The sequence below is a fragment of the Anticarsia gemmatalis genome, chromosome 23 (assembly GCF_050436995.1).
Source record: "Anticarsia gemmatalis isolate Benzon Research Colony breed Stoneville strain chromosome 23, ilAntGemm2 primary, whole genome shotgun sequence".
NCBI lineage: Eukaryota > Metazoa > Arthropoda > Insecta > Lepidoptera > Erebidae > Anticarsia > Anticarsia gemmatalis.
The window spans coordinates 8,512,587-8,538,126 of record NC_134767.1 but is presented as its reverse complement, the minus strand read 5'-3'; the positions used below and the strand labels follow the sequence as shown (position 1 = coordinate 8,538,126).

The following is a 25,540-nucleotide window of genomic DNA, read 5'->3' as shown; positions in this document are numbered from 1 at the left end:
TCCATGGTCACAGCTACCGTGTCTTATACAGAGCCATACATATATTGCCAATTTCTTTGGATTATCTAGTAACCCTCTATAATCTTCGTGGGTCCTTATTTTTGCCTATTTTTAATATCTCACAGGATTTTGCGAACTCAGGGTTTCATTTTATGTATGTGCTTCAAAACCAAAGAAAGTTAACAAGAAATACTTAAAATATTTGTTCTAGTAAATAAGTCCATTTATCTCTTGTACTTGTATTATAGTATTAAACTGCATCAATACAGTTAAATTCCATATTGATATAATGATTTCGCAATATCACTGACATACTGGCTGATATTTTTTTTATCATGATTATTGAATTATCTTCATAACGTCACTGATAATAATAAAAAAAATGTGTTACAATTACTACAAATTTCATGGGAAATTTTATTAGCTAGCGATTGCCTGTAATATTTTTGATGGGAATTTTACAAAATATAATTTCTATTTTCGCTATTTCTCTTGAAAGTTAAATTTAAAAGAATTTTTTTTAGGGTTTAAAGTTATTCAGATTTCATGATAGATGATAGATGATTTCATCCGAGATAATAAAGAGCGTTAAGTCAGCGATAATAATATGAATAATCTATTTTAACATTTGAACTCATATCTGCGATAACATGCACTATGTAGCCTAGTGGGCTAAATTTGTAAACATTATCTACTATTTATTCAGCTAACCCCCGGTTGTTTTTATATGAGCTTAAACGCTATTGAATAGATAAAATACCGCTAAATGTGCCTCAGAAATCGGGCGTTAGTTTAACCTGATGCAATATTTTTTAAGATTTCGTTTCTATTCAAGACTATGTCTGCAACTCCGCACGTGTTATTTTTGTTGGGAACAAAACTCCTAAAGTTTGGGCTTATCTGCGGAACACAAACCATTTTACATCAAACTGTTTCATATGAATGATAGTTTGACATGTTTTAGAACATTTTATCAGTTACTCTGATCGGATGATGACCAGTATCACAGAATTATCTCTCTCAATGTGATAATTTTGATAAACAAATATGATCTCTTCGCACTTAACTTGCCCTCTGAGTTATTAGTTAAGGATCACTCCTTGATATTTATTAATTATAATTAGTAATAACATCTTATCACCGTGGTTATTAACTATAATTTTAGGGCTTAAATCCAGCTATGAACTCTGCTTTATGGATGCTATTACCTCATTTAGCAATAAAGATATTTGAATTGAAACTGTTCTATAATATTTTGTTCTGTTTATTTCAAATACTACATAGCAAAATCATGATTGAAAACCTAAACGTTGGAATTAAAACAACCATTAATCAATTATTAATTAACAATTAAACCAAAATAAAAGATTAGCACTCCTTTCTTTGATTGCATCACGCCCTACGTAACCGATAAATTATGTTATGACATATTATTATTACCATGCGAAAATCAGCATAGGAACACTCACTGATTTAGGCTTATCTCTTCCGATAGACTTTTCACCAATTCCTTTATTTCCTTCGTACTAAGCGATCGATAAACGATGTAATATAGCTGTTTATGAGTATCGTAGTACAAGCCACAATCAGATGGAAGTTTTACTACCCCTCGCATCGTCAACAAAGCGCACAGCATTCGCGCGCCGGTCGTCTCCCTAGAAGGACGAATACCGTGGAATTAAATAATAAAATTTAATTTTAAATCTGTGCCTGTGTTTTTTGAATTTGGAACAATGAAGATTTTTGGGTTGGTGGTTTGTTTTTTGTGTGTGAACTTTTTGGAGGCTAGTGAGGTGAGTTTTCTATTTTTAATATTTTTTATTGATGTCGATTTTGATCGTATTTTTTTTTATTAAAAGTATTTTTGCTGCTTGCATGGTAATATTATTTAATTGATTTGATATAACACTATCACTAATTGATGATCTACATTTTTTTCCAAAGTGAGAGTAGGTACCTTCATACTTAAAAATAATTATTTTTTCATAGATTTTTATTATTAAGTAAATAAAAAATTAATATATTTTAAATAATTACAAACACATTAAAATTTCACAACATTTGCAACATATTTTTTTTTATTTCTTTTTTTATTTTTGCCAGAAGTCATACATTTTACCATTATTATACTGCCATCATTTCCTCAAATACAAATAATGACAAAAATATAAAGGAAAAGCCAAAAAAACATCCCAAAATATAAATTCAAAACAAACCATTCACTGCACATAGTAACAAAAGCTTCCCAATCACGCAGCGTGCGCGTGTTATCGTTCCATCTCTTTCCCACACATGCCTAAATGTGCATTGTTGTTGTTTTGTCTCGCTCTGCATTAGGAAAGTCCCTCGCGTCCCAAATACGGGGATAGGGACCGCATGGATCGGCGTCACGTAGGCCATGGCCGAACAATGAGATCAAAGGGATTTGGAACGAAAAGATGTCAATTGTCATTACTGTTATTGAATAAGTAGTTACAATTTTATTTGGGACCCGTGGGTAGGTTTAATAACATCGGTATTATAAAACACCATAAAAAACTATGCAACTTTCATGAGAATAAATAAATTCATAAATTCATAATTAATAAAAAAAAGTGAACATCACTAAAAATATTTGCATTCCTTATTTAAAAATGTCGCTTCGATTCGCGGCTTTTTATAACTCAGATATAAATAATTTTCTAAAATATGTGACCTAAATTAAAATTCCTGCTTTGATTTACAAGGAAAGATTCTTTTTCACTATAAATTATCATATTTATAAGATTTTTCATTTCCTAATACAAAGTTTATGATCTAACACCAGCTGTTTTCCCCACAATGCATGTCTTACTCATTCTTGGCACAAACAATTTTACATGCCACGTTAACAAATATTGTAACCAACGTTGTCCTTTGTTTCAGACTTATAAAGCCGGGGTGTTGCACCTGGACAAAGACGCTACAAACTACGCACCCTTTATCTATGAAGCTGGAAAATCTGTGAGTAATCCATTTATTTTAAATACCGACTAAAATGTAAAAATAAATAGGTATTTTGCATCAATTCTTTGGCTGAATGCATGCACAACCTTATGCCAGATTGCGCCATGACCCATAAGCAATTAAAAAAAAAGACGTTTCTAGCTGCAGTTTTGGCGCGTTTTTACGATTGTTTTAGTCAATACAAGTGCCATTTTCGTATTTTGTACTTTACAGTCTATTTAAATACTAAAATGTTATATTGCATAAATATTGCATAATGAATTATGTAGGTAGGTACGAATAACAGGAATTTCTTATTTTGTGGACTGTTCAAAAATAAAATACAATTTTATATTGTTGATGTCTTTCATAATGAATTAAAAATAGTATTTTTATCTATGTTGACATTATGGTAATGGCCTAATGGCTGATGTAATTGAGATTGTTGTTCTCATTTTGTTTATCCGTTCGTTTAAAGGGCTTGTTATTGCAGTAGTCTTACAAATAAATAAGAATGTTTTCTTTTCCAACCATTTCTCATAATACTATGAACCGCAATAAAAGAAACACTGCAAGAAAGAAAAATTGGTTCTTGAAATCATGAGCGTTTTTAGTAATAAAATCTCCCAATATTCTTTTGTAAAAGCCCTACGAACGTTCTCAAACCTTCTTCACGAGTAGAAATGTACACGTGTACACTGCTCACCCCAATATTACAATAACAAAGCTTGAAGAGAGCTCTTGTCTCCCGTAGACGGCACGCATCGATCAGCTGGCAGGTCAATGACCCACGTATGAGTATTTTAACTTCCGCGCTCCTCCCTGCGGCGTCAGCTAAAAATGTTACTCGGATTTTGGGATATTATTGCTGATATTAATTTAGAAAATGAATGTTTGTTAAATTATGCACACAAATGTGTTCTGTTTATTTAATTATAAAAAGTAGTTTTTTGTGAAATGCTGATAAGCGTACATGAAAATATTTTTTAGTAGTTGCAAAAATAAGACCGAACTAGGTAGGTATATCACAAAACTCTTGATACGTAAAATAATTAACATATATCAGTGTATTTTATTATATTGCGTGTAAACCTTTTCAGAATAACAAAAGCAGCCCGATATTTTTTGTATACAACGCCATCTAGGCATGAAAAGGAGTACTTTTTTAAATCGTGTGTGTTTTTTTCAGGACGTGGACATCCTAGTTTTACCATCTCCTGAACCTTCAGATATCATAGATAATTATGATGAGGTGAGATTTAGAGAAAATCTAAAATTATATAATTTTAGACTATTTTATACCCAAAGAACCGCCTGCGTTACGCTATTTGTTCAAATATAGTAATATAATAATGATCATGTTTTTTCCCGAAATGTGATCTATTGCCTTGCCAAATTCTGTCGAAATCGTTTCAGCCGTTTAAACGTAAATTACTGTCTAACATAATAAAATGGTATCAGAAATAATTTATTAAAACAAAAATGGTGTGAAGAATGCGAAGATCATGTGATTTTTAATTGCTTAGAAACTGACTGATCGATTTTTTTATTTACAAAGTGTGATCTTTTAATAATTAAATTAAATGAATCACACGATACTATTATTTATTAGCTACGGTTATTAACAAAATGTTATTGTATAACGGGTTTTTACTTAAAATATAATTTCATAGCGACTATTTAATTGTTACATGCGACTGGTTTTTGAGACAAGTTCAAGAATATCCTTGCTAAGATAGAATTCGGAGTTTTGCTAGATTCGATTGTTAGATTTCAGGATAATATTGTTTGCTCTTTTGCTAGAAGTTATATCTAACTATTTAATAAAAAAGCAAAAAAAAATCATACGTACAAACAACGGGCAGAAAATACATATAGGGTCAAAGCAAGTTGCTAAGTAATTTTCTTGCACAAAATCTGAATGACTAATAGGATGCTTATTTTTTCTATCTCTTTTCACGCCAAAACGGCTGAACCGATTTGAATAAATATGACTGGGTAGATTAGATCCCACGAAAACCTATCGAAGTTGCGACATACATACCTCCATAATAATATCACGCCTGATATACCTAAACGTTGAGGCAGAGGTTGTATAAATAAACTCATGTTTCGTTATTAACAATGTTAGTCCCATCTAATATTAATTTTCCATTATTTAATACAATGATAAAATATTTACGTAAGTAATCCACAGTTATTTTTAACCGACTCCAAAAAAGAAGGAGGTTATCAATCGACCGTTTTTTTTAATAAATATATTTTGTTACAGATAGTAGAATCTATATCCAAAGCAGCAAAGGAATCAAGTTTGTACGTAGTAGCACATTTGTATGAGAAAGCCCGCTGTCAGAACAAGGTTGAAGTGGTCGAAAGCAATCTAGTGTTCGATAGAGAAGGAACCGTCGTTTCTGTGTAAGTACTTATATTTATAAGGTTTTATTTATTAGAAATTATGGTTTAATATAGTATTAATTTATAATGAAGGTTAGTCAGAAGTTTTTTGTGGTATTGAGTCTGTAATTTCGAGTTATGTTAGGTATGGACCCAAAGTGTTGCCTTGGGTGACACCTTGTTTAATGTTCCGTTGCAATTTTTTGATTTTAGTACTATTTATATTTGTATCGCTTATGCTTTGTAGAAAATTATTCTTTGTTAAAATTAAGTATGCGATAAGTCTATTATTACTTTAAGCTTCTTTGAAAGTCTTTGAATGCAAGAGCTTACTATATTTATCATATGAAAACGAGCAGTGATTATAACTGCAAAGAATTTTATGTCCAAAATGATTAAGCTTTTAAGCGGCTTAAACAACAACAATGCAAGAGCCCACCCGTCAACTATGCATAAGAAAAACTCGACTGTCTGGGTGGTAGTCAGTTGGATTGCTACTAACGATACCCAGACCGGGCAAATAGGTTTCAGGCTCTTTTCAATTGCAGCTCGTTATTTGGAAACAAGCCGGTTATACGGTATTAGACTCACCCCCTATTACATTATGGATCTAACATTGTTAACGGCGAAACGTGGGTGTATTTCACACACTCTTCCTACAAATTCGGGTACGCCAGGCAACAATTCACAAAACCAACCTTATTTCAATAAAATCTAAGTCCAATTTTTCTTTACAGTTACAGAAAACCAGTATCCAACCTTGCAAACTGCACGTCTTCGCCATCAGAACTGGTGACCTTCACCACAGACTTCGGCGTCACCTTCGGTCTTCTCATGGATGAGGATATAGTACTAAGAAATGTGGAGTACATGAAGGGTTTGAAGAACTTTGTCATGACTGGAGCCGGTGATGGAAGCTTTTTGAGTGGTGAGTATTGAATGAAAATTATTACACTAGATTCTTCTTCTTATCGTATGGTTAGTGGTCAACCTAGTGTCAAAGTTGTTCAAGCCCTAAGGCCTTTGACGTGGCTTAACGACTGTTATCTTGATTGACAACAACCGGGACTGAATTTTATGTGTCTTCCGAAGCACGGAGACGCTAAGTTCAAATGTCTCCATGCGGTCACCTATTTATGGAATGACTGCGCCAAAGGTTGCTTAACCCACACATCGTTTACCGACCGGTCATGTATCGTACATGGTACATGAACATTTGTGTTGCTCTGTGGGTCTTCAAATTGATCATTTTCCTGGAAAACTCCTTAGTATGAGTGTTCATTACTAGAAGTCTAGGCTAAATTAGTGATTCATGTATGTGTCTAAATGGTTTAAACAGCTGATGATTATTGGATTGGATATTGATTTTGTGCAAAAATATCTCGGTAACAATCTTCATAAAACGCAATAGATTTCGCTCCCTATAGAAATATCCAAAACATCTTTTTTTAACGTAAAATGGCCATACTAATTAGTTGTCTTTTATCAAGACTCCTTTTGCATCAAATTTCGTTTTCATTCTATTTAAATTTCTTCCTTTTTAATAAGTATTTCTTCTTTCCAGCCTCTCAATTCTCTACCTCTTGGGCCTTCGTGAACAATGTGAACCTGATCTCTAGCAACGGTATCTACATCAGTAAGAGTGGTCTCCAGACTGGTTCCGGAAGCCTTGTGGTGGCTGATCTGAATAAAAATGGAGGATCTGGTAAGTCTTATTATATTGGAAATAATGTTAAAGGAAACCGTGAGGAGACACTTTGTATTGTGTAGAGTGCTATAAGAATACAATAGCGAGAAAGTTTTGTGGGTCTTTACAGTTCTTGAAGAATATATTTAAACCATGCGTGGTGGACTCAAGGCCATACCCCCTATTTGTTCGGGAGGAGACCCTCGATCAGAAGGGGGAAGTAAGGGTTAAAGAAATAGTTCGCGAGTAATCAGCAAACTCCGCCTTTTCTCCTAAATACCTTCCCGACAGGAAAAATACTTTAAAATACGATCATAATATGTCGTGTAGTTTAGGAGATGTAAGCGCACAAAAAGATAAATGTGACAATCAAATTTGACGTATAAAATATAATGTATTCAGGCAATATAAAATTTATAAAACTGACATTAAGATATAAAAAGAATGCATTTAAGTATTTGTTACGCAAGAGCCAATTTTTAATAATGAAAAATATTCAAAAAACCATTCATATAATGTAAATGATTATTATTAATTTATTTCACAAAAAAAAATATAAACTTTTTAACCTTCAACCTAAAAAAAGTGACAATGATATATCTACTGTGAAGAAATGACTAGACATTTCTTAGAATCATACAAACCATCACCCTTGTAATACCCGAAGGTGTAGGCAGAAGTGTATGAAATAGAGCCACGTTTTGCCATTAACAATGTAACTCCCATGTAATAGGGAGTGAACCTATTATCACTACGAAAGAAATAAAGACTTTTATTTATACTACTTTTATAGCTACTTACATTCGCATGATTATATGTGCATCTTGCACGTAAAATATATTCATTTTAATAAAATATTGCAAGAAGATTATTTCCTTGGTAAGAACATAGGACATACAGGACCGCATAAGACTATTACACGGTTTCTGAGACACATATAGCGGTAGTTTATCTATTCAAACTATCATGTTCATATCAGCTTAAAGACTATTGAATAGATAAACTACCGCTAAATGTACCTCAGAAACCCGGGAGTTTATTCTATTTTTCAATAACATTTATCATAATATAGACACAAACATCGTACGATCTTTCGATATGACTGATATGATTTATGACGTCTGTATGAAAAACAACATTGTTTTCTCACTTCTATAGAAAAGATTATATCTATGGCATTTTGCATTCAATTTTAATACTCAGATTGTATCAATTTCGTTTGTGAAAGGATAAGTCGATGACAAATTGGTGTTAAATTAATGAATGATTCAGAATTATGGTAGTCGGGTTTTTCAAATGCAAATACGTAAATATAACAGGTGTCTAAAGATAAAATCTAGATAGAAAAACATATGTTTAGATAACTAAATCTGCTACTTATACTGTTTTCTAAATGAATCATGCAAACGTTTTGTGATTAACGCACATGTGTTCAGTTTTATACCCTAATTCAGCCGCTTAAGGGGTAATTTATGAAATCTTTTTAGCCTATGTTTGAAACCGGGTCTTAAACTATATCTATGTTAAATTTTAGCCAAATCGGGTCCGTAGTTTCGGCGTGGTTGTGTAATAAACACCCATCCAAGGATCTAAATTATCGCATTATTAATATTATTAAAAATCAATATATTGAGGGCTAGTTTCAAGTCCTTCAGATAACTGCCGGGAAACATATCTGACAAATAAAGTGACCACAAAACAATATGAAACAATCTGTTAGTATACCAAGCTAACCGAAACTTAACCAGAAGCTATGACACTGGCCATTAGTATACTTAAAGAAAAAGTAACCCATGAACGTCCCACTACTGGGCAAGGGTCCCCTCCCGTAATGAGAGAGGGGTTAGACCTTGAATCCACCACGTTGGCCAACTGCGGCTTGGGAACTATAGTATACTACACAATACATATGAATAACTATTTATTTGACATTTTTTTTCTCAGAGTTCTCATCAGCCCCTGTCACCCGTCCATCCAACTTCCCCAGCGAGGACTTGAGTCAGTACATGGTGAAGCCTCTGGACATGGAAGCCAGCACCCTCGGGTACAAAGACACTGTCTGCCATAGAAGCTTCTGCTGTGAATTTAACATCAAAACTTCTGCTGGTAATTATTTTATATCGTATTTCTTTCTTGGTTCTTATCATGTATACAGTAGCTCATTGTAGAGTCACTAGTAGCTAGGTCGATAGAGCCATTATGATTCTGTTAAGGCTGTCTTTGATAGTATTTTGGTTGTATTACGTTTTTAAGCTTGACAAGTATTGAATATACACTTGCTAGTGGGACTGCGTAATTTTAAAACACACTGGCCAAAAATACTGTATTTGCTTTCTCTAATTTCATTGCATCTTACCTTATTAGAGGATCTGATATTAAGTCTTAGGTGTTCTTTTAAAAGGAATGATAGGCTACTCTTATAATTCCATGCAGTAATGTGGGGTTTGTAACTAGTAACCCAGAATTTGAAATCACCATCATGATTTCAATACATTTAAATCGTGATGGTGGTAAGAATAGCCCACTTTTGTAGTATGCACTCATTCATAGCCATCAAGACCTTCAAGAAACTCTATCTTTTTATATACTTATTTATTAATCTTTTCCCAAAAGGATCTAAGTCAGACGTGCCATACGGTCTGGCAGCGTTCGACGGTGTCCGTCCATACAGCACTCGTCACAACATCGGAGCACAAACCTGTGCCGTGTTCGCGTGCGCTGGACTTTACAAGAGGAGCTGTGGTTTAGGGTATGTATCATCAAATGAGAGTAATCTTTAACTTCTGGATTAAATTGATGAATTAAACCCATTATTTATGGGCGGAATATAGCTGGGTTAGGCCGTGAGTCCACGAAGCTTGACGTGTGGGTTGAACTGGGTTCAGGACTTCTAATCTATTTGCTAAGCTGAATTTAGATTTAATAATATATTTTTTTTAACTCATTACTGTCCCACTGCATGGCAAGGGTGGAGACCCTTGCCATGCAGTGGGACAGTAACTAACAACAGTACTCAAGGCCTAAACCCTCCTCCTCGTTCAGGAGGAGTCCTGAACGAGGAGGAGGGGTTAGGCCTTGAGTCCACCACGCTGGCCAAGTGCGGGTTGGGGACTTGATAAATAAAATAACGAAATTAAAACAATCTGTTTAGAATTTTCAAGCATGTAACTTTACGATGTTTTCCTTTGGTATAAATATCGAGTCGAAATAATTATTTTAAGTACTACCCTCTGAAAATGTGCCAGTTTAAGATATAAACCCTTCGACAAAGAGTTTTTATTCTTTTACTTAATATACAAATACTTAACTTTTATTTCTCTTTTCACAGATCCAACAACAGCACAAACATAATCTTTGAAAGAATCTCAGTAGCTGCCAACTTTACGAAACAAAACGCTCAATACCCAATCATCCAATCTACATCAGTGTTGCCAACCGAAAACTTTAAATTCGACGCCAAACCTCACGGAATTTCTACACAGGTAACACTAGAAATTGTCGATGGTCAGAATTTACTGAAATTCGGTGTTTTTGGACGCGATTTTTCAAAAGATTTTGAAAGTTTTGCAGTAGAAAGTAGCAATTCTGATAGTACTTATAATATTTATGATTTAATTTTCAACGAAGATGTGCAAGAATTCTTTGATTATGTGTGGATTCGTTTAAGAATATTATTAGTCGTCGTCTCTATTTATGTATTAGAAATGATGTGAGTGTTCTTTTAAGTAATTGGTCTGATTTTTTTTGTGAAGTTGATACAGACTATTTAGAATCAGTTATTTTGACACTCCTTAATTGAAGTATAAAATGTATTTAATTTATTACCATCTGGTCTCAGGTCTACTCTCTAAATGAGAGAGATTATTCTAGATGTCCAAGTGCATTTTTGTTAATTCTTAATCTCTGGAATGTGTTAAAAGGTGCCCCTTTCTTTTCATATTGAATCCTTTATGTCGATAAGAATCTGAAAAAGAGATCCTTTCATTTGATTTTGGGCTCTAAAACCCTTTTGTAATTGGACAGAATAGTCTAAATTTGTGTGTTAGAAAGGAAAATGAAAAGCGGGTGAAACTGCGAATGAATGCTAGAAATAATGTGGAATACGTAAAAAAGAGAGAGAGGAAATTTCGGCCATTTTAATGAAAACTATGTTATATAAATTTCAGTATGTAATAAAATGTACTGTGAGTGGTTTGTCTCAAAAAAAATCGGTCGGTTTAATTTATTGGTCACGCAAAGGTTGCTTTTTTACGTACTCCAGCCTAACATTGATTTAAGTAACTGATTTCTGTAGCTGTATTAATAAGGTCATTTAGTTGTATTGCATTATATTTTAGATTTTTTCTTAAGAAAAGTTTAATATTAAAGCAATATTTTGTGAATCTAAATGTGTGTCAGTGATAATAAGACTGTTTTTGTATGTGTATTTGAAGTTATTACGAAAAAGGCACATGTGACAACACAGTATATGACATGTGCCCTTTTGGTTCTACTTAATTGTAGGATGTATGTAATTTTAGCAACGGGTAACACTTAATTAAGAGTTGCTATATAAAAATGACAATGTGCATTTAATTTGATCAGAGAAATCAAGTTTTTAGAGACATTTTAAGTAAATTTTTGTACTAATATTTTGTAAATTATGTTGTCTTATAAATAAATGTGCATTGTCTTTTAAATCCAAGTTGTCATGTGCCAAGTGTTTTATAAATAAACCATTTGTATACAAGTGTACTTCAAACTATTTGTCGTCGAATGTACATTGTAAAAGACTTGATTGTGTTAGTTAAAGTCTATTTTGAAAATATTAGTTTATATTATGGAATTGTTTCATGGTTTGTGGTTAAGTGCCAGATAATCTATCGTAGGCATAATATGAGAACGAATGAATCTTCTTGTCGTATGGTTAGTGGTCAACGTAGTGTTAAAGTTGTTCAAGCCACTCAAAGGCTTTAGACGTGGCCTAACTATTGTTATCTTAATTGGCATCAACCGGGACTGACTTTTACGTGGCCTCCAAAGCACGGAGTTCCGTTCAAATACTACTTTGCGGTCACCCATTTACGTAATGACCGCGCCAAGGGCTGCTTAACCTACAAATCGTTTCGAATCACAATTTAGTTAGTTTACAATCGACCGGTGAGAGCAACCGGCTATGGGCGCCAAGCAAATGATTGAAAACAGCTGTCAAAACTCCACATTAAGCTAACTAGTACTTATTTATAAGTCATGAAACTGCCTAAGACTTATCGACCAATTTGTTCACCTTTTGATAAGTCATAATAACATGTAATATATTAATACGTATTTTTCGCTAACTTGTCTATAGTATGACAACTTAGTAGAGAGCAGAGAAGAACTTAGTAGATTACTAACCCCCGGTTTCTGAGTACATTTAGCGGTAGTTTATCTATTCAATAGCATTTTTTGTATTAGTTTTAACGCTATTGAATAGATAAACTGCCGCTATATGTACCTCAGAAACCGGGGGTAAGAAATCTATGTCTTCCAAAATGAAGGAGCGTTATCAGACAGGCCACAGTCAGTTGCATATGCATGCAAGGCTTTCTACCAAGTGGTCGGACTATATACATATCGTCGTTGAAGTTCTATCACCACGTAATTAAGTATTTTTTTGGCAGTTTTGACATTTTGATGTCATTGGATTATCATTCAACCGAAAGACGAAATTGAAATGTCTCTCCTGTAGCTCGATTCTCTACTACTATCGACTACCTAACCGAACTGTCATCGAGAAATTTTGTATGAAAATCTGATCAGCGCCTCTGACGGGTGTCGTAGGAAACATTTTGGCAGTACATTCTAAATGTTAAATGTCGATAGCTAGCCGGTTGTCGGTAGTCGATAGTGGTAGAGAATCGAGGCACTGAAAAGTTGCTATAAATGACTTGCGTGGTGATAGAACTTAAACCACGATATATTATGTATGTGTATCTGAAAGTGAAAAAACCTGTACTAAGAAATGTTGGTGACAATTTAAAACATTGTGGTGTATTTTGTGATTAGTTATAGTTTAAGCATTTGTATGAACAGTCACGATGGACTGCTGTGATATTAGATTTATGCATGATTTAATATAGTACATTTTCTATGAAATAATGACTTTTATTTTCCCCTAATAGTTTCGCAGAAAATCTGATTTTATTATTGCTGCCACTGATTTTATTATTATTACATCGCTTTGTACTATATCAAGTAAGATCGGCTGAAGATGTATTGAATGTTTAAGAAGCGTAACTTAGGAATGACAAAGACTTAAAATTTTACAAAAGTCTGTTTAAGCCGCAGCAAAAAGGAAAACATATGACTATGAAAAGATCGGTCGTTGTGAGTTCGATTCTCCAACTACTTATTTACTCCACTTATGGGAGGCAAATAGCTATCACTGCTGTATTGCATAATCATACTGAAAATATGCAATGTTTTTATTTCAATTAGACCGTCTACAGAACCAATTTTTTCGAAATTTGGTACACAGATAGTTTTATATAGGTAGTAATACTTTTTATGTAGGTACAAAAACATATATCTATAGAAACAAATAATGAAATAAAACACTCATGCAAGTATATACACATGTTATATTAAAGGTTAAATCACAAGTAACGCCGGTGTATTAAGTAGTTCAGTGTCTGTTGGTTCCTCTGGCTTTGTGAGGGTGTCTGTGGGACTCCAGGTACTTCACGTGGTCCTGGTCGTCGTCGTACAGGGTCTTCTCTATCCAACGCATGTAGGCCTCCACCTGAAATTCAAATTAAGTAAATTACTACACAAAATGATCTCACATTATGTATCTAAAGAAAATTCGGAAACATTTTCGACCTTCAACAATTTTCGCAAAAAACTTTTTATAGGAACTCATACGCCTAAATTATGTACGTAAACTGGCATTAAATAATTTAGTATTTCAAAGTTTTAATCTGGAACATAATTAAATTCGATTGGCTAATTAAATCTGCCCCAAAATCAATAAAAACGGTGACAAAAAGTATAGTAGGTATATTGTACCTTCGTGTAAACATCAGGTTTGCCTCTTGCGCAGGGAATGCCCCACGATACGATACCGATCTGTCGTCCTTCTCGCACCAATGGACCTCCAGAATCGCCCTGAAATAGCAACAACGTTAATAATAATAGAATACTTACTAACTAACGCCTGCACAAAATAGCATAGCAATTCATAGTCTCTACACATAAACTGGGCAACATACAATTATTACAGGGTTTTATATATTAGACACAGGTTTATTCAAGAATCTAAAGTAAGGAAAAACTAGCTCGGGCTCTTATGTAAAAATTTAGCACCCACTACATTTGAAAATCTAGGCAGTAGGTGGACTTAAGGTGTTAACTCTTCACTTTAAGAGTGGGATGGTGCCCAGCAGTGGGACAGTTAAATAATATCTTGGTACTTACATGGCAAGCCCCCTCTCCCGCCTTAGTCATAGCACAGATCTGCGTCTCAAACACGGCGTTGGTACTCTTATGAGCTTCTTTACACTCCTCGTATGTGATTGACTTGAGTTCCAACTGCATCAAGTCGTTCGGAAGACGGCCTGGGTACTGTGGGATAAAGACCACAACGTGGAAAATAAATTACTTAATTACTTCGAAGAAAAAATGGAGTATCACGTTCAGAATTGTGTTGTTTATTACTAAAGGAAGGCACCTCCCAAAGTAGAACTCTAACTAGACATGAAAAACCTAGAGACAGTCGTACTTTTGTATGTGTGTAAATTTTCTGTCTTCCATGGCCACCAGTCGCATTCAGTCCTTGTTTCATACGATTTCAAGAGTAATAAAATATCGAATATATTTCAATTGTTGCTATTTAGGTAGTTTGGTAATGACTATTTCTTATCAAATGAATAGACTCGAATACCTAGTAGGGTTTAAAGAAAGTAAAATTATTGGCAAGACAAGTCTTGTTTCTATTTCAAATATATCAAATCACTACTCACCGAAGTAGTTCCCCAACCAGTCAGCGTCAAATCTTCTCCCTTCATAACCGGTTCATCATTCAGCTCAATCGCATCCACGGTAGAACTAAAGTCCATCTCCTCTTCAGTGAACAGCACAGCTATGTCGTTCTTAATGATATCATTGTCGTATTCTTGATGCATCACTATCTTGCGGATAGCGTAGCCTTTGCCGCCCGCTCGCAGCTGGTTCGTGCCGACTACTGCTTGGAAGTATTCCGGCTTCATTCTGTAATATAGTGGAATATATAGTTACGCCAGTGTTACTACTAATAAACAAATCCTTTTGGTACGTCACTGTATTTAACGAGGCAAATGCATAATGAGTTAGTCATAGTTGAATTGTGTATTTGGTGTGATAATTTTGGTTTAAAATCACACTAAGAAAGTGTTATTATATTTAAAAATCGGGCCTATAGGTACATAAATTGGAACTATTTTAAGGAAATGTAAAAGTTGTTATGGATAAACTGAACTGTAAGAATGTAACAGGTCCTAATTGATTGTCTTAAGATAAAGTGTGTTTGTTTGTAATGTAATGCCTCTAAACAGGTATCGAATGGTTATTTCTGATTGACTCAATGCGCATATTTTAGTTAGTCAGCCAGATTATTTAGTAAAAAATGAGCATTTATTGAACCCCTAAAGGCCAAGGATCCTCAAAAAATATCTCACAATAAGGGACAAGGTCTAAACGCCTACACTACATGCAAGAGCAAAACTAAAGCTAACACGTTGCTAATCTTTTTAAGTAGGCGCTACGCATACTTAACGTCTGAGAGGGAAATCGAGTTATGACAAATTATTTTAAAATAAATAATGTTCTCACCTTTCCACACAATGAGCAGCAGTCAAAATAACTCTAGGAGTGACGAGAGAGGCGCCACAGAAGTGCCACACTCCCCATACTCTGAGGGACACCTGGTAGGGGAAGGAACCGTTGGCTGCCTTCGTACCGCCGACGATACGCTCCCAGTCTTGACGAGCTTCGGGCTGTGATGATGAGTAGAATTCTGATGACACTGCAATGGAAATAAAAGAGTGAAGTTTGGATACAGATGAAAAGATTTACGTTAACGTTTAGCATCGATTTTAATGGGATATTTTGGTAGAAAACTACTTGTTTTTAATCAAGATAATCTTCTATGACATATGGGCCATAATTGCAATGTAAATTGTTACGTATATCGATGTAAATCCTACGATTATTAATTAAATTATATGGAAAAAGCTTTTTTTTTTGTTCTGTGAATGCCGTTTTAAATAAGTAATAGAGTGGTAGAAATTTTGGAATACTTTAAAGACTGCTTTTCAGTGAGCAGTATATAAAACTTTGAAAAAAGGGTATTTTAAGGTATAAGATATCATTATCTTGTTAAAATACCTACTATGTATTTTGAAGAAAAGCCAATGAATATAAAGAAGTCTTATATTATACTAATTATATAAAATTGTATGTAAATCTGTACTTTGTATCATATTATTAATATTCATAGGTATTTATTTCGACATTAAGTCATTTTTTAATACAAATAACTCATTTTAATGTGGTGTGTATGTAATGTTTCGTTAAATACGCTTAATATTTCACGGGAACATTCATTTTGAAATTGTACGTACAAATCATACAAGAGCTTTATTTATGGTAATGAAATTCGCATTCAAATATAACATTTAGAATTATTTATGTAAATTACAGCTTACAAATTTAATTTTGCAGGAAACATGAATTTTACGTTTCAAAAAATTTAATTGGGATAACAAAAAGTTATTTGTCAGAAGTGGGATTCGAACCCACGCCCACAGAAGTGGACTGCGACCTGAACGCAGCGCCTTAGACCGCTCGGCCATCCTGACATGTCTGAAAGTGTCGAAATTACGCATGTGTTTCCACGACTTATCTCGTTGAGTATAAATAGATTATGACGTCACAGGTAGACTTGATAATTCGATGCGTGTAGTACTACGTCCATATGATATCAATTTGAACAATTTTGGACCTTATACCTATGAATTTAGAGTCTAGGGCTATAAAGATATGAATGGCATTGAGTTAAAATGTCGCGAGATAAAATTGAAGGTTACTGTCTATCTTTAGTTAGTTGTTAATTTACTTGACTTAACTATTTAGTAGTTACTTTCTTGTAATTTCTTCTAAATAACACTACTACCGGTAAAGGCGTGTGTATTATAATTTTAATTTATAGCTCTACATTCTAAACTAGCGGACCCTCCACTATAACCGAACAATATTAAGTTAAAATATTTTCTGTACATTAGTAAATTTTACAGACAATGATTTTGTGAATCTAGTATCTTTTTTTTTTTTTTTTTTTATTCTTTATTTAGTTTAGGGACTTTTATATAAAATACATGACAGTCCCATCGTACCTTATTACAATGTGATACACAAACAAACTTAACTTATTCAGCCTTAAAACGAAGATGTACAAATCTAAATAACATTTCAGCAGCATCAGACATTGGTGAAGATAAAATTTCGTGAAAACAACCTACATTGTTTTTAAGTATGCCTAGATTATTTACTAATATTTCTCTTTCTATTTCAAATCGCACACATTCCGTCAGTAAATGCACAGTATCTTCTACTATGCCACATGTTTCACAGTTCGGCGAGGTGAGCTTTTTCATAAGAAAGGCAAAGTTATTTAGAGGCAAGTGTCCAGATCGCACTCTCATAGCTACCACTAACAACTGTCTACTTAGTTTAGCACTGGCAAACCATGGTATACGAGGAGGCTCAGCAACTATTGTTTTGTACCAGATACCCTTATTTCTAGATCTCAAATCGAAATATTCCATCCAACTTTGACGACATTTTTCTCTATATTTAGGTAGGTATTCTGAAAAGTTAGGTTTTATATCTATATATTCTCCTTCCAATATTCCTTTTCTAGCAAGATTATCAACCTCCTCGTTACCATGTAAGCCAATATGTGCGGGAACCCATTGCAATTTCAGATCTACACCGTTAAACGATAAAGTATCAATATCAGAAATAATATTATAAGCTATCGTTGCACCTCTGTGCCCAGAGGCGCAACGAGCTATATGCTGCAGCGCACTTTTGCTGTCTGAGCATATTAATATTTTTCTCTCACCTAGATTTTTTGCATATGTTATAGCTTCTGAAATTGCAATGAGCTCCAACGACATAATACATAAATTAGCACTTATTTTAAAACATTTGCTTTCTTGTGGTTTAAGCGGATCATAATAGGCAGCACCTCTTCCATTGACAGTTTTAGACCCATCGGTAAAAATAAAATGATATTCACAATATTTCTGACGTAACTCTGAAACAGTACTGTAATACATGTAGTTAGGTTCACAAGCGCTTTTAGGTACTTTAATTGCATCTAAATTTAAGACTATACAATCCTTAACATTGATACTGGAAACCCATATTCTCAAATTATACATTTCTAAAGTACTTTTTTCCTCTATGTTTTCGTTAAATACTTCTTTATATGTATGTATTAATAGTGGCATCTCTTTATTTAACCAATATCTCTGATGTGCCAAACTGTTAAGTTCAGCCAATAATTTATTTGTAATATTATTTGACATAGAACGAGATTTCAAACAAAACTTATACGCTAGCCATTGTCTTCGTAAATGCAATGGAGGAACACAGAGCTCGGTTTCCATGACGTGGATTGGAGTGCTTCTAATAAATCCACCCACCACTCTTAATGCCTGATTCTGTACTTTATCTATTTTATATTTATGAATTTTAGCACTATTGTTATAAAAGAACGAGCCATAGTCTAACCTACTTCTGATAATAGCTAAATAAATCCTTCTAAGATGGTTCTGGTGGACACCCCAAGAAGAATTAGCGAGAACTTTGAGCAAATTGAGGTATTTTAACGCCTTTTCAACGGTCTCATTAATATGTTTACTCCAGCGTAAAGACCTATCCAGCCAAATTCCTAAATATTTATATGTTTCTACACGCCCAAGAGGATTATTGTCAACTACTAAATTTATTTGTTTCTGAATTCGACCTGTATCAAATATGCAGTATTTTGATTTCTGTGAAGATATGTCCAGACCTAACTCTACCAATAAATTTCTAAAAACATTTAAAGAATTTTGAATTTTCTGTGTACTCTCCAGAATGTCCAGACCTGTAGTATAAAGCACAAAATCATCTGCATATTGACAAACATATATACTTGAGCTAATATCTCGACAAATTTTGAAAGTAGCAATGTTAAAAAGTAAAGGTGACAAAGGGTCACCTTGGGCTAAGCCATTGCTCGCAACTCTAACTATCGCTTTCTCTCCTATATCACGCGCGATTTCCAGACGTCTTTCACTGAGAAAATTCCATAAATACCGACAGATACTTCTACCTATGTTCAAGTTGTCTAGAATAATAAGCATCTTATTTGTCTGAATATTATTGTACGCGCTTTCAACATCCAAAAAGCAAGCAAGTGTCGGTGTCTTTTTTGTAAAACCAATTTGAATTTGCGTCACCAAACGAGCTAGACAGTCTAGGCAGGATTGACCCCGCCGAAAGCCAGTCGTAAACGGAGATAAAAGCTCATTTCTTTCTATAAACCATTCAATTCTTTTCTCTATCATTGAATGAAATATTTTACAAACACAGGACATCAAAGAAATAGGTCTAAGCTTACCATCGTTGCCTGGCTTTGGGATGGGTACAATTTTAACACTACGCCATTGTGACGGGACGGAACCGGAACTGAGTATAAGGTTATATAGTCGTAGTAAATATAATTCTGCGGCCTCAGGTAAATGTGAAAGCATAGAATAAGATATCATATCTTCACCTGGGCTTGTGTCTTTACTTTTGAAACATTCACGCATTTCATTCAAACTAAAATCTGATTCTAGCAATACGTTAGCAGATAAAAAGGATGGTGGTTCAGATGTAACGAAATCAGGTGTGAGACTGTGCAATAACTCTGTTTTAGCTTCCGGTGGTATATATGCTTTAGATCTGTTAAACCCCTTCACCCATCGCATCTTATTCCATACCTCAGACACGGACATTGAGTGATCAATAGTCGAACAAAATGATTGCCAAGCATTCAGTTTGGCTTTAGATATAGCCCGTTTTGCATTTAAGATTTTCTCTTTTAAAATAATTAAATTATTGGGAGTAGGATTTTTCCGAAATTTAGCCAGAGCCAGTCTTCGTTCGCTAACTAATTTTGAGATGACTTGAGTCCAATAACTTTTTGGTCTAAAATTACTGTTTGGATTGTGACATGTTCTCTTTATGGGTATACTTTTGTCAGCGGCAATATTTATTCGATGAATAAAATTATCATACATGGGTTGTACATGTGTTATTTCTATTGGGAAACATAGGTGATTAGTTAAATATGTTCTATAAGAATTCCAGTCCGCTAATTTGTAATGACGAATTTTAGAAATATGCACATAGTCTTGATAACTCATTTGAATTTTAATAAATAAATGATCACTGCCCAAGCTCTCATTAGTTACTGACCATTCAAAGTTAATTGCAATATCAGCTGATGTGAATGTAATGTCTGGAGATGATTTTTGGAGACAGTTATTGACTAGTTTAATTCTCGTAGGATCTCCATTATTTAAAGAAATAAACCCATACTCTAAAGCTGATTCATAAATCTGTTTGCCTCTATTATCATTCTTGTAAGACCAGTTACTGTGGTGAGCATTAAAATCTCCTACTATCATACATTTTTTCCCAAATTTCGAAAAAATTGTATCCCAATCCGTTTGCAAAGTACGAACCGAGCTTGGGCAGTAAACCAGTATTATGTGCTCAATAATACCGCAATTGATAAGCTTAATACATATAATTTCGATTCCAGAATTATTTGTACTCACCGGTATTTTCTGGGACTTAACTGACTTATGAATTATCACAGCAATACCTCCATAGGAATCATCTCTGTCTTGTCTGTATACATCATATCCATGAATTTTACAAGACACACTATAGTCTAACCACGTTTCACTAACTAGAGCAATGTGTATACGTTCCTGTGATAACAACAGCTTAAATTCCTCCAGTTTAGGTCTCAAGCTCTGTGCATTCCATTGCATAAAATTCAACACAAAATCCTTATTATTAGCCATAACTAAATACATTCATAATTTTGCCCACGAAGTCCAGATCTTTAATTAAGCTAGTCACAAACACTATTAACTCTTCAAAAATACATCTACATATGCCTTTAGCTATGTCTTCAAAATTTGTTTTGGTCATACAAATATTTTTTAACTTTTCTAGTAGATACTTGTAGTCTCTAGTAGTCGATTTAGAACCACGAGTATTTTCAGTTCCATCATTTTGTTCAGGCATATTTTCGGTGGTAGAAAACAATAAAACATCTTCCGTTCGCTCGCAAGTTTTTTGAGTTGTATTTGCAGACTGTCTCTTCATCGATTTACTTCTCAAAATTGGAGACGCGGCAGAAAATGTAGTATTATCTTTTTGAGCATTGTCATCAACTTGTTCGTAGTTTAAAGTATCCTTGGCTACATAAGTATTAGTTAATACTACATCTCTGTAAGTTTTGGCGCTTTTGACAGGTCCATTTTCTGAATATGCTGACTTTTCTATGGCCGTAGTAGTTTTAAGGTTCTCGGACTTCTCTACAGGCTTCTCAGGGCTCGATTCGTTATAATGAGTTAAATACACTTCGAGAGCTTGTTTATATGTGCAATTCAGCTCAGACATTATATTCCTAATCTGTTTTTCTTTTAAAAATGTTGGACATTTGCTCTTGTCTAGCGCCATATGATTTCCTTTACAATTTATACACTTAAATATTTTAGTTTCACAATTAGGGTGACTATCAGAGCATTTTGGACAGATAATTTTCTTTATTGGACATGTTCGGCTTAAGTGTCCAAACTTCCAACATTTGGAACATTGTGAGACTGGAAATATGTATGGCTCAACTTTAAACCTATACCCGTATCCAGAAATATACGGGGGTAAAGTTGAACCTTTAAAGGCTACGCGAATAGTCTCGCTGTCAACCCATTCACCGGTTTCAGTTTGCCTCTTTAATCTTTTTATGGATATAATATCACAGTCACATTGCAAGTTGTCTCTAATTTCTTCCTCATTCATGTCCAAGTCCACATATCTGACTATACCGTATGATATTGTGACTTCATCAATTAATCGACAATTATAGTTTAAGTTTCTAAAACATTCAGAATTTATTAACTTTTCTGCCTCCTGTTTATTCTCAAAATATATATAGATTTTGTAGGGATTTTTGTAGTTAATTTTTTGGATATTCAGAATATCTTGTGATCTAAGTAATTTAGCCATACCAAATTGTTTTGGCAAAACCTCAATTCCTGTTACACAAACTATATATGTGGGTACAGACTTCGGGTCAACAGGGCTCATTGCGTTCTTGATGATATTATAAGTATTAGTAGTTAAATCAGTAGAAATCTTCGATTTTTTATTCTTCTTCTTGAAAGTAATAAACTCATCCTCCTCTATAATTTCTTCAGAATCTTTTTCCTCACTGTCCTGTCTAGGTCTCTTCTCTGGCCCTAATAAATTTTCTTCCTTCCTTTTCTCCAATAACTGCACTCGACTTCTCTCAATACACTCTTCAACTTGTTGCTCACTCATCATAGTCTCAGATATATCTTCATCACTCGTAATACTGTCAGAGTCATTTAAAATTACATCCATCAGGTAATATAAATAAACATTACACGATAATAATAATGTAGGGTATTCAAATCTAGTATCTTATTAAAGGCTATTTATCAAACAATACAACTAACAAAATCCCTATTTTACACGCAAACTATTGAAATATAATCTGCTTCTGACGAATATACTCATTTTAAAATGTTTATTCCTATTGAGGGATCTCTGTTTCAGAGCCTTTCTTTCTTATAAAAACTTAATCAATTTTATTAAATTTAGTAGCTTTATAGATTTTACAGTTGGGGAATAGCAAGGGGTGACTTTGTATTATAAAGTTAAGGCATAATTTTATAATTTTTTAGGTGTTCGTATTATATTTAAGAAAACGTTTTATTTTCTTACTTTCAATAGATCTACGTGTCTTTGTACTTCTTGGTATATAACCAGTGTAACCGTTTATATTTATCTCCACTGATTCGACAGGTATTACATATTTGTTATCCATTGCTACTTTTGTTCGGTTAGTTTTTATTGATTCTGAACCAAGTGAGCCTTGTATGTGTTTTGTGTTTTGAGAATCGTGTGTTGATGTTCCATCTGGAACAAGAAAATTAGACCTTAAAGATAACTTTTGCAAAATAATATTACCAATGTTTAAGAGAACTTAGCTGATATAATATGAATGACATACAAAAAACTTAGGCCCATAGCAATGTTTGTGGGTTGCTAAAAATGAAATGGCTCTTGCGATTGAGAAATTTGCGATATAAAAAAACCCTCATGATTTAAAATCATCTTTGTTAGATAAGACTAAATGATAAGAATATTTTGCGGGAAAAATTTGGAATCAAACCTGCATTACCCTGGACTTCTGTGAAAGGATACAGCTTACTCTAGCACTACTACACAACCAGATCCGAAACAACTATTAGTTCATTGCCCGAATTTTTGGCTCGTACTGAATCCAACCTACGTCCTTTATCCACTTTAACCACTACACCATAGACTAAACATATGCATCACATTTAATACATCAACCGGAAACCAAACTACACGATACGCATCGATATTTGAACCTATGTGGATAAATTCACCTTTCTAATGCACCCAGCGTGTTGGTTATCGATCAGAGCCCTCTATCAAACTAATAATGCAACTATGTCGACTTATTGTATGCTGAACACGGTTTTAAATGGTATTTTGGTTATTAGGGTACATCCGGAAGGCTAAAACTATGTAACGCTGGACTATACTATGTAACTATAGCTAAGGCTGGACTTTACTTTCTGTAAAGAATTGTTTAAAAAACATGCATGCTTCTTGAAATATTTTTTGGTTGAAATATGATTCGAGATGAAAAATATGAATGAATTTAAGTCTTAGGAAGCCTGAAACTTCTTTTCAGTGATAGGCAGGCTTAAAGCTTTTACATTTTTAATCCTTGAATGCTTTTGGTTAAATAAGTACTTACCTATAATAAAAATATACTTAAACTATTTCTGTTTCATAGACGGACAAGGGTCACCTTTGAGAGGTTCTCTGGGGAGGTGTATACCGAGAGAGATGTATGTATACCTTTTTTTTTCGTCAGGAAAATGCATTACTGCATGTCCCGCTCCAGGGAGGTAGCGGGGGTCTGTGGGGCTCTCCCGCCGGCTAGGCGTTCCGGATGTATGTATACCTAGTTAACCGAGTTTTCTTTCGTGTCAGATCCATGAGATTTTTTTCAGTGCAGAATGTGCTTTAATTTTATTCCATAGATTTAAACTCGTCGTCGTAGTAAAATCGTTAAACTAACATAGAGGTGATAATACGTAGAATTAACGGGTAAATACTTAATAAGAGCGGTAGAAAACTTGAAAGCCTGGCGTAGACGGCAGAAAGTTAAAGTGCTACAGAGAATAGGATTTGAAAAATTATGATGATGAATGAAGCTTAAATAATTAACGATTTTTAAACTCTCGCGGCATGTCCACATCACATTAGGATGATCATGGTCGATACAATTCGATCGAAACGTCGGGTAAACTAATCACGTATCATAATCTTTAATTGCCTTTAAGACCCATTATAATATGCTGTGAATGTAACTCACCACTATTAGGAAGTAAGACTCCCACAAATATAACAATAAAAAAGCCGTACACTTCCATTTCGTACAATTGACTGAAAACAAACAATTTGTTCATTTATATAGTATTATATTGTGAGATGACGCAATGGAGCCTGCACTAAATTCTTATGGTGATACCCCTATGAGCGCGTGAGGTACGAGCTGTTACGTCGTGATTACGCATTGTTTTACAGAGTGTTGACATATTAATCTCTTGTTAATTATGTTGTTCTGTTTATCTGTGGTTTAGGTATGAAAAACTGTCGTCAATCTATCGAAACTTATATGATTATAGGGCATGGAACACTATTTAAAATGCTTTAATAGCAAATCCGGGCCACGGTCGAATAGGTTCCGCGGAAATAAAGATACAGTATTGCCTGAAAACTTCACAGATGAATTTATTTATAAAATAACAATAGTAGTGTACAATACTAGCGAGTGCGACTGTCTCACACGAGCCCAGGTAGGAACAAAAGATAGATCAAAAGAGTTTTTGGCTAGCACATGACCACATAAAGATGTCCTTGCAGTGATCGACAGTCTTAACATTAAAATCTCCCCGAAATGAATATAATATCGAGTGTGCTGTTTTTAGCGCGTATTGATAAAAACGGTAATCCCGAGTTTCCTAAGCATTTATCTTGCCTTGTGTTTAACAAAAAGACAACTCCTGTAGGTACTAAGAATTGTTCTTCCTTTGC

General features: G+C 34.1%; 2 protein-coding genes and 1 non-coding gene across 4 annotated transcripts; 1 reads left to right on the top strand and 2 right to left on the bottom strand.

Annotated features, from left to right (window-relative positions):
- The first annotated feature begins 1,625 nt into the window (after positions 1–1,625).
- On the top strand, positions 1,626–13,159 carry LOC142983186 (vanin-like protein 1). Its single transcript, XM_076130075.1, has 9 exons — positions 1,626–1,793; positions 2,905–2,982; positions 4,154–4,216; positions 5,237–5,379; positions 6,096–6,286; positions 6,923–7,063; positions 8,990–9,151; positions 9,659–9,794; positions 10,374–13,159. Exons 1-9 carry the CDS (start codon positions 1,734–1,736, stop codon positions 10,756–10,758), a joined length of 1,359 nt encoding a protein of 452 aa, XP_075986190.1. The 5' UTR covers positions 1,626–1,733; the 3' UTR covers positions 10,759–13,159.
- A 470-nt stretch (positions 13,160–13,629) lies between these two features.
- LOC142983168 (chymotrypsin-1-like) lies at positions 13,630–24,941 on the bottom strand. 2 transcript variants are annotated; one of them, XM_076130044.1, is made up of 7 exons: positions 24,819–24,895; positions 23,126–23,320; positions 15,875–16,067; positions 15,028–15,274; positions 14,483–14,629; positions 14,075–14,173; positions 13,630–13,808 (listed from the first exon to the last, which is right to left on the bottom strand). In XM_076130044.1, the coding sequence occupies exons 1-7, from the start codon at positions 24,874–24,876 to the stop codon at positions 13,692–13,694; spliced, it is 1,056 nt and encodes a 351-aa protein (XP_075986159.1). In that variant the 5' UTR covers positions 24,877–24,895; the 3' UTR covers positions 13,630–13,691. The 2 variants fall into 2 exon arrangements, with proteins under 2 accessions (XP_075986159.1, XP_075986161.1); XM_076130046.1 differs by lacking the exon at positions 23,126–23,320 and having other exon boundaries at positions 24,819–24,941.
- Positions 16,819–16,902, bottom strand: TRNAL-CAG (transfer RNA leucine (anticodon CAG)). Its single transcript has one exon. It is a non-coding gene; the product is annotated as a tRNA-Leu (tRNA).
- Positions 24,942–25,540: the final 599 nt, after the last annotated feature.

Bases quoted from the DNA above. Each gene is read 5' to 3' on its own strand.
- LOC142983186 (XM_076130075.1), top strand. From the start codon at position 1,734: ATGAAGATTTTTGGGTTGGTGGTTTGTTTTTTGTGTGTGAACTTTTTG. The intron at 2,983-4,153 runs GTGAGTAATCCA...TGTTTTTTTCAG, and splicing joins TCTATGAAGCTGGAAAATCT to GACGTGGACATCCTAGTTTT. The intron at 7,064-8,989 runs GTAAGTCTTATT...TTTTTTTCTCAG, and splicing joins GAATAAAAATGGAGGATCTG to AGTTCTCATCAGCCCCTGTC.
- LOC142983168 (XM_076130044.1), bottom strand. From the start codon at position 24,876: ATGGAAGTGTACGGCTTTTTTATTGTTATATTTGTGGGAGTCTTACTT. The intron at 16,068-23,125 runs GTAAGAAAATAA...TTTCCATTGCAG, and splicing joins GACACGTAGATCTATTGAAA to TGTCATCAGAATTCTACTCA. The intron at 15,275-15,874 runs GTGAGAACATTA...ACTATATTACAG, and splicing joins GCTGCTCATTGTGTGGAAAG to AATGAAGCCGGAATACTTCC.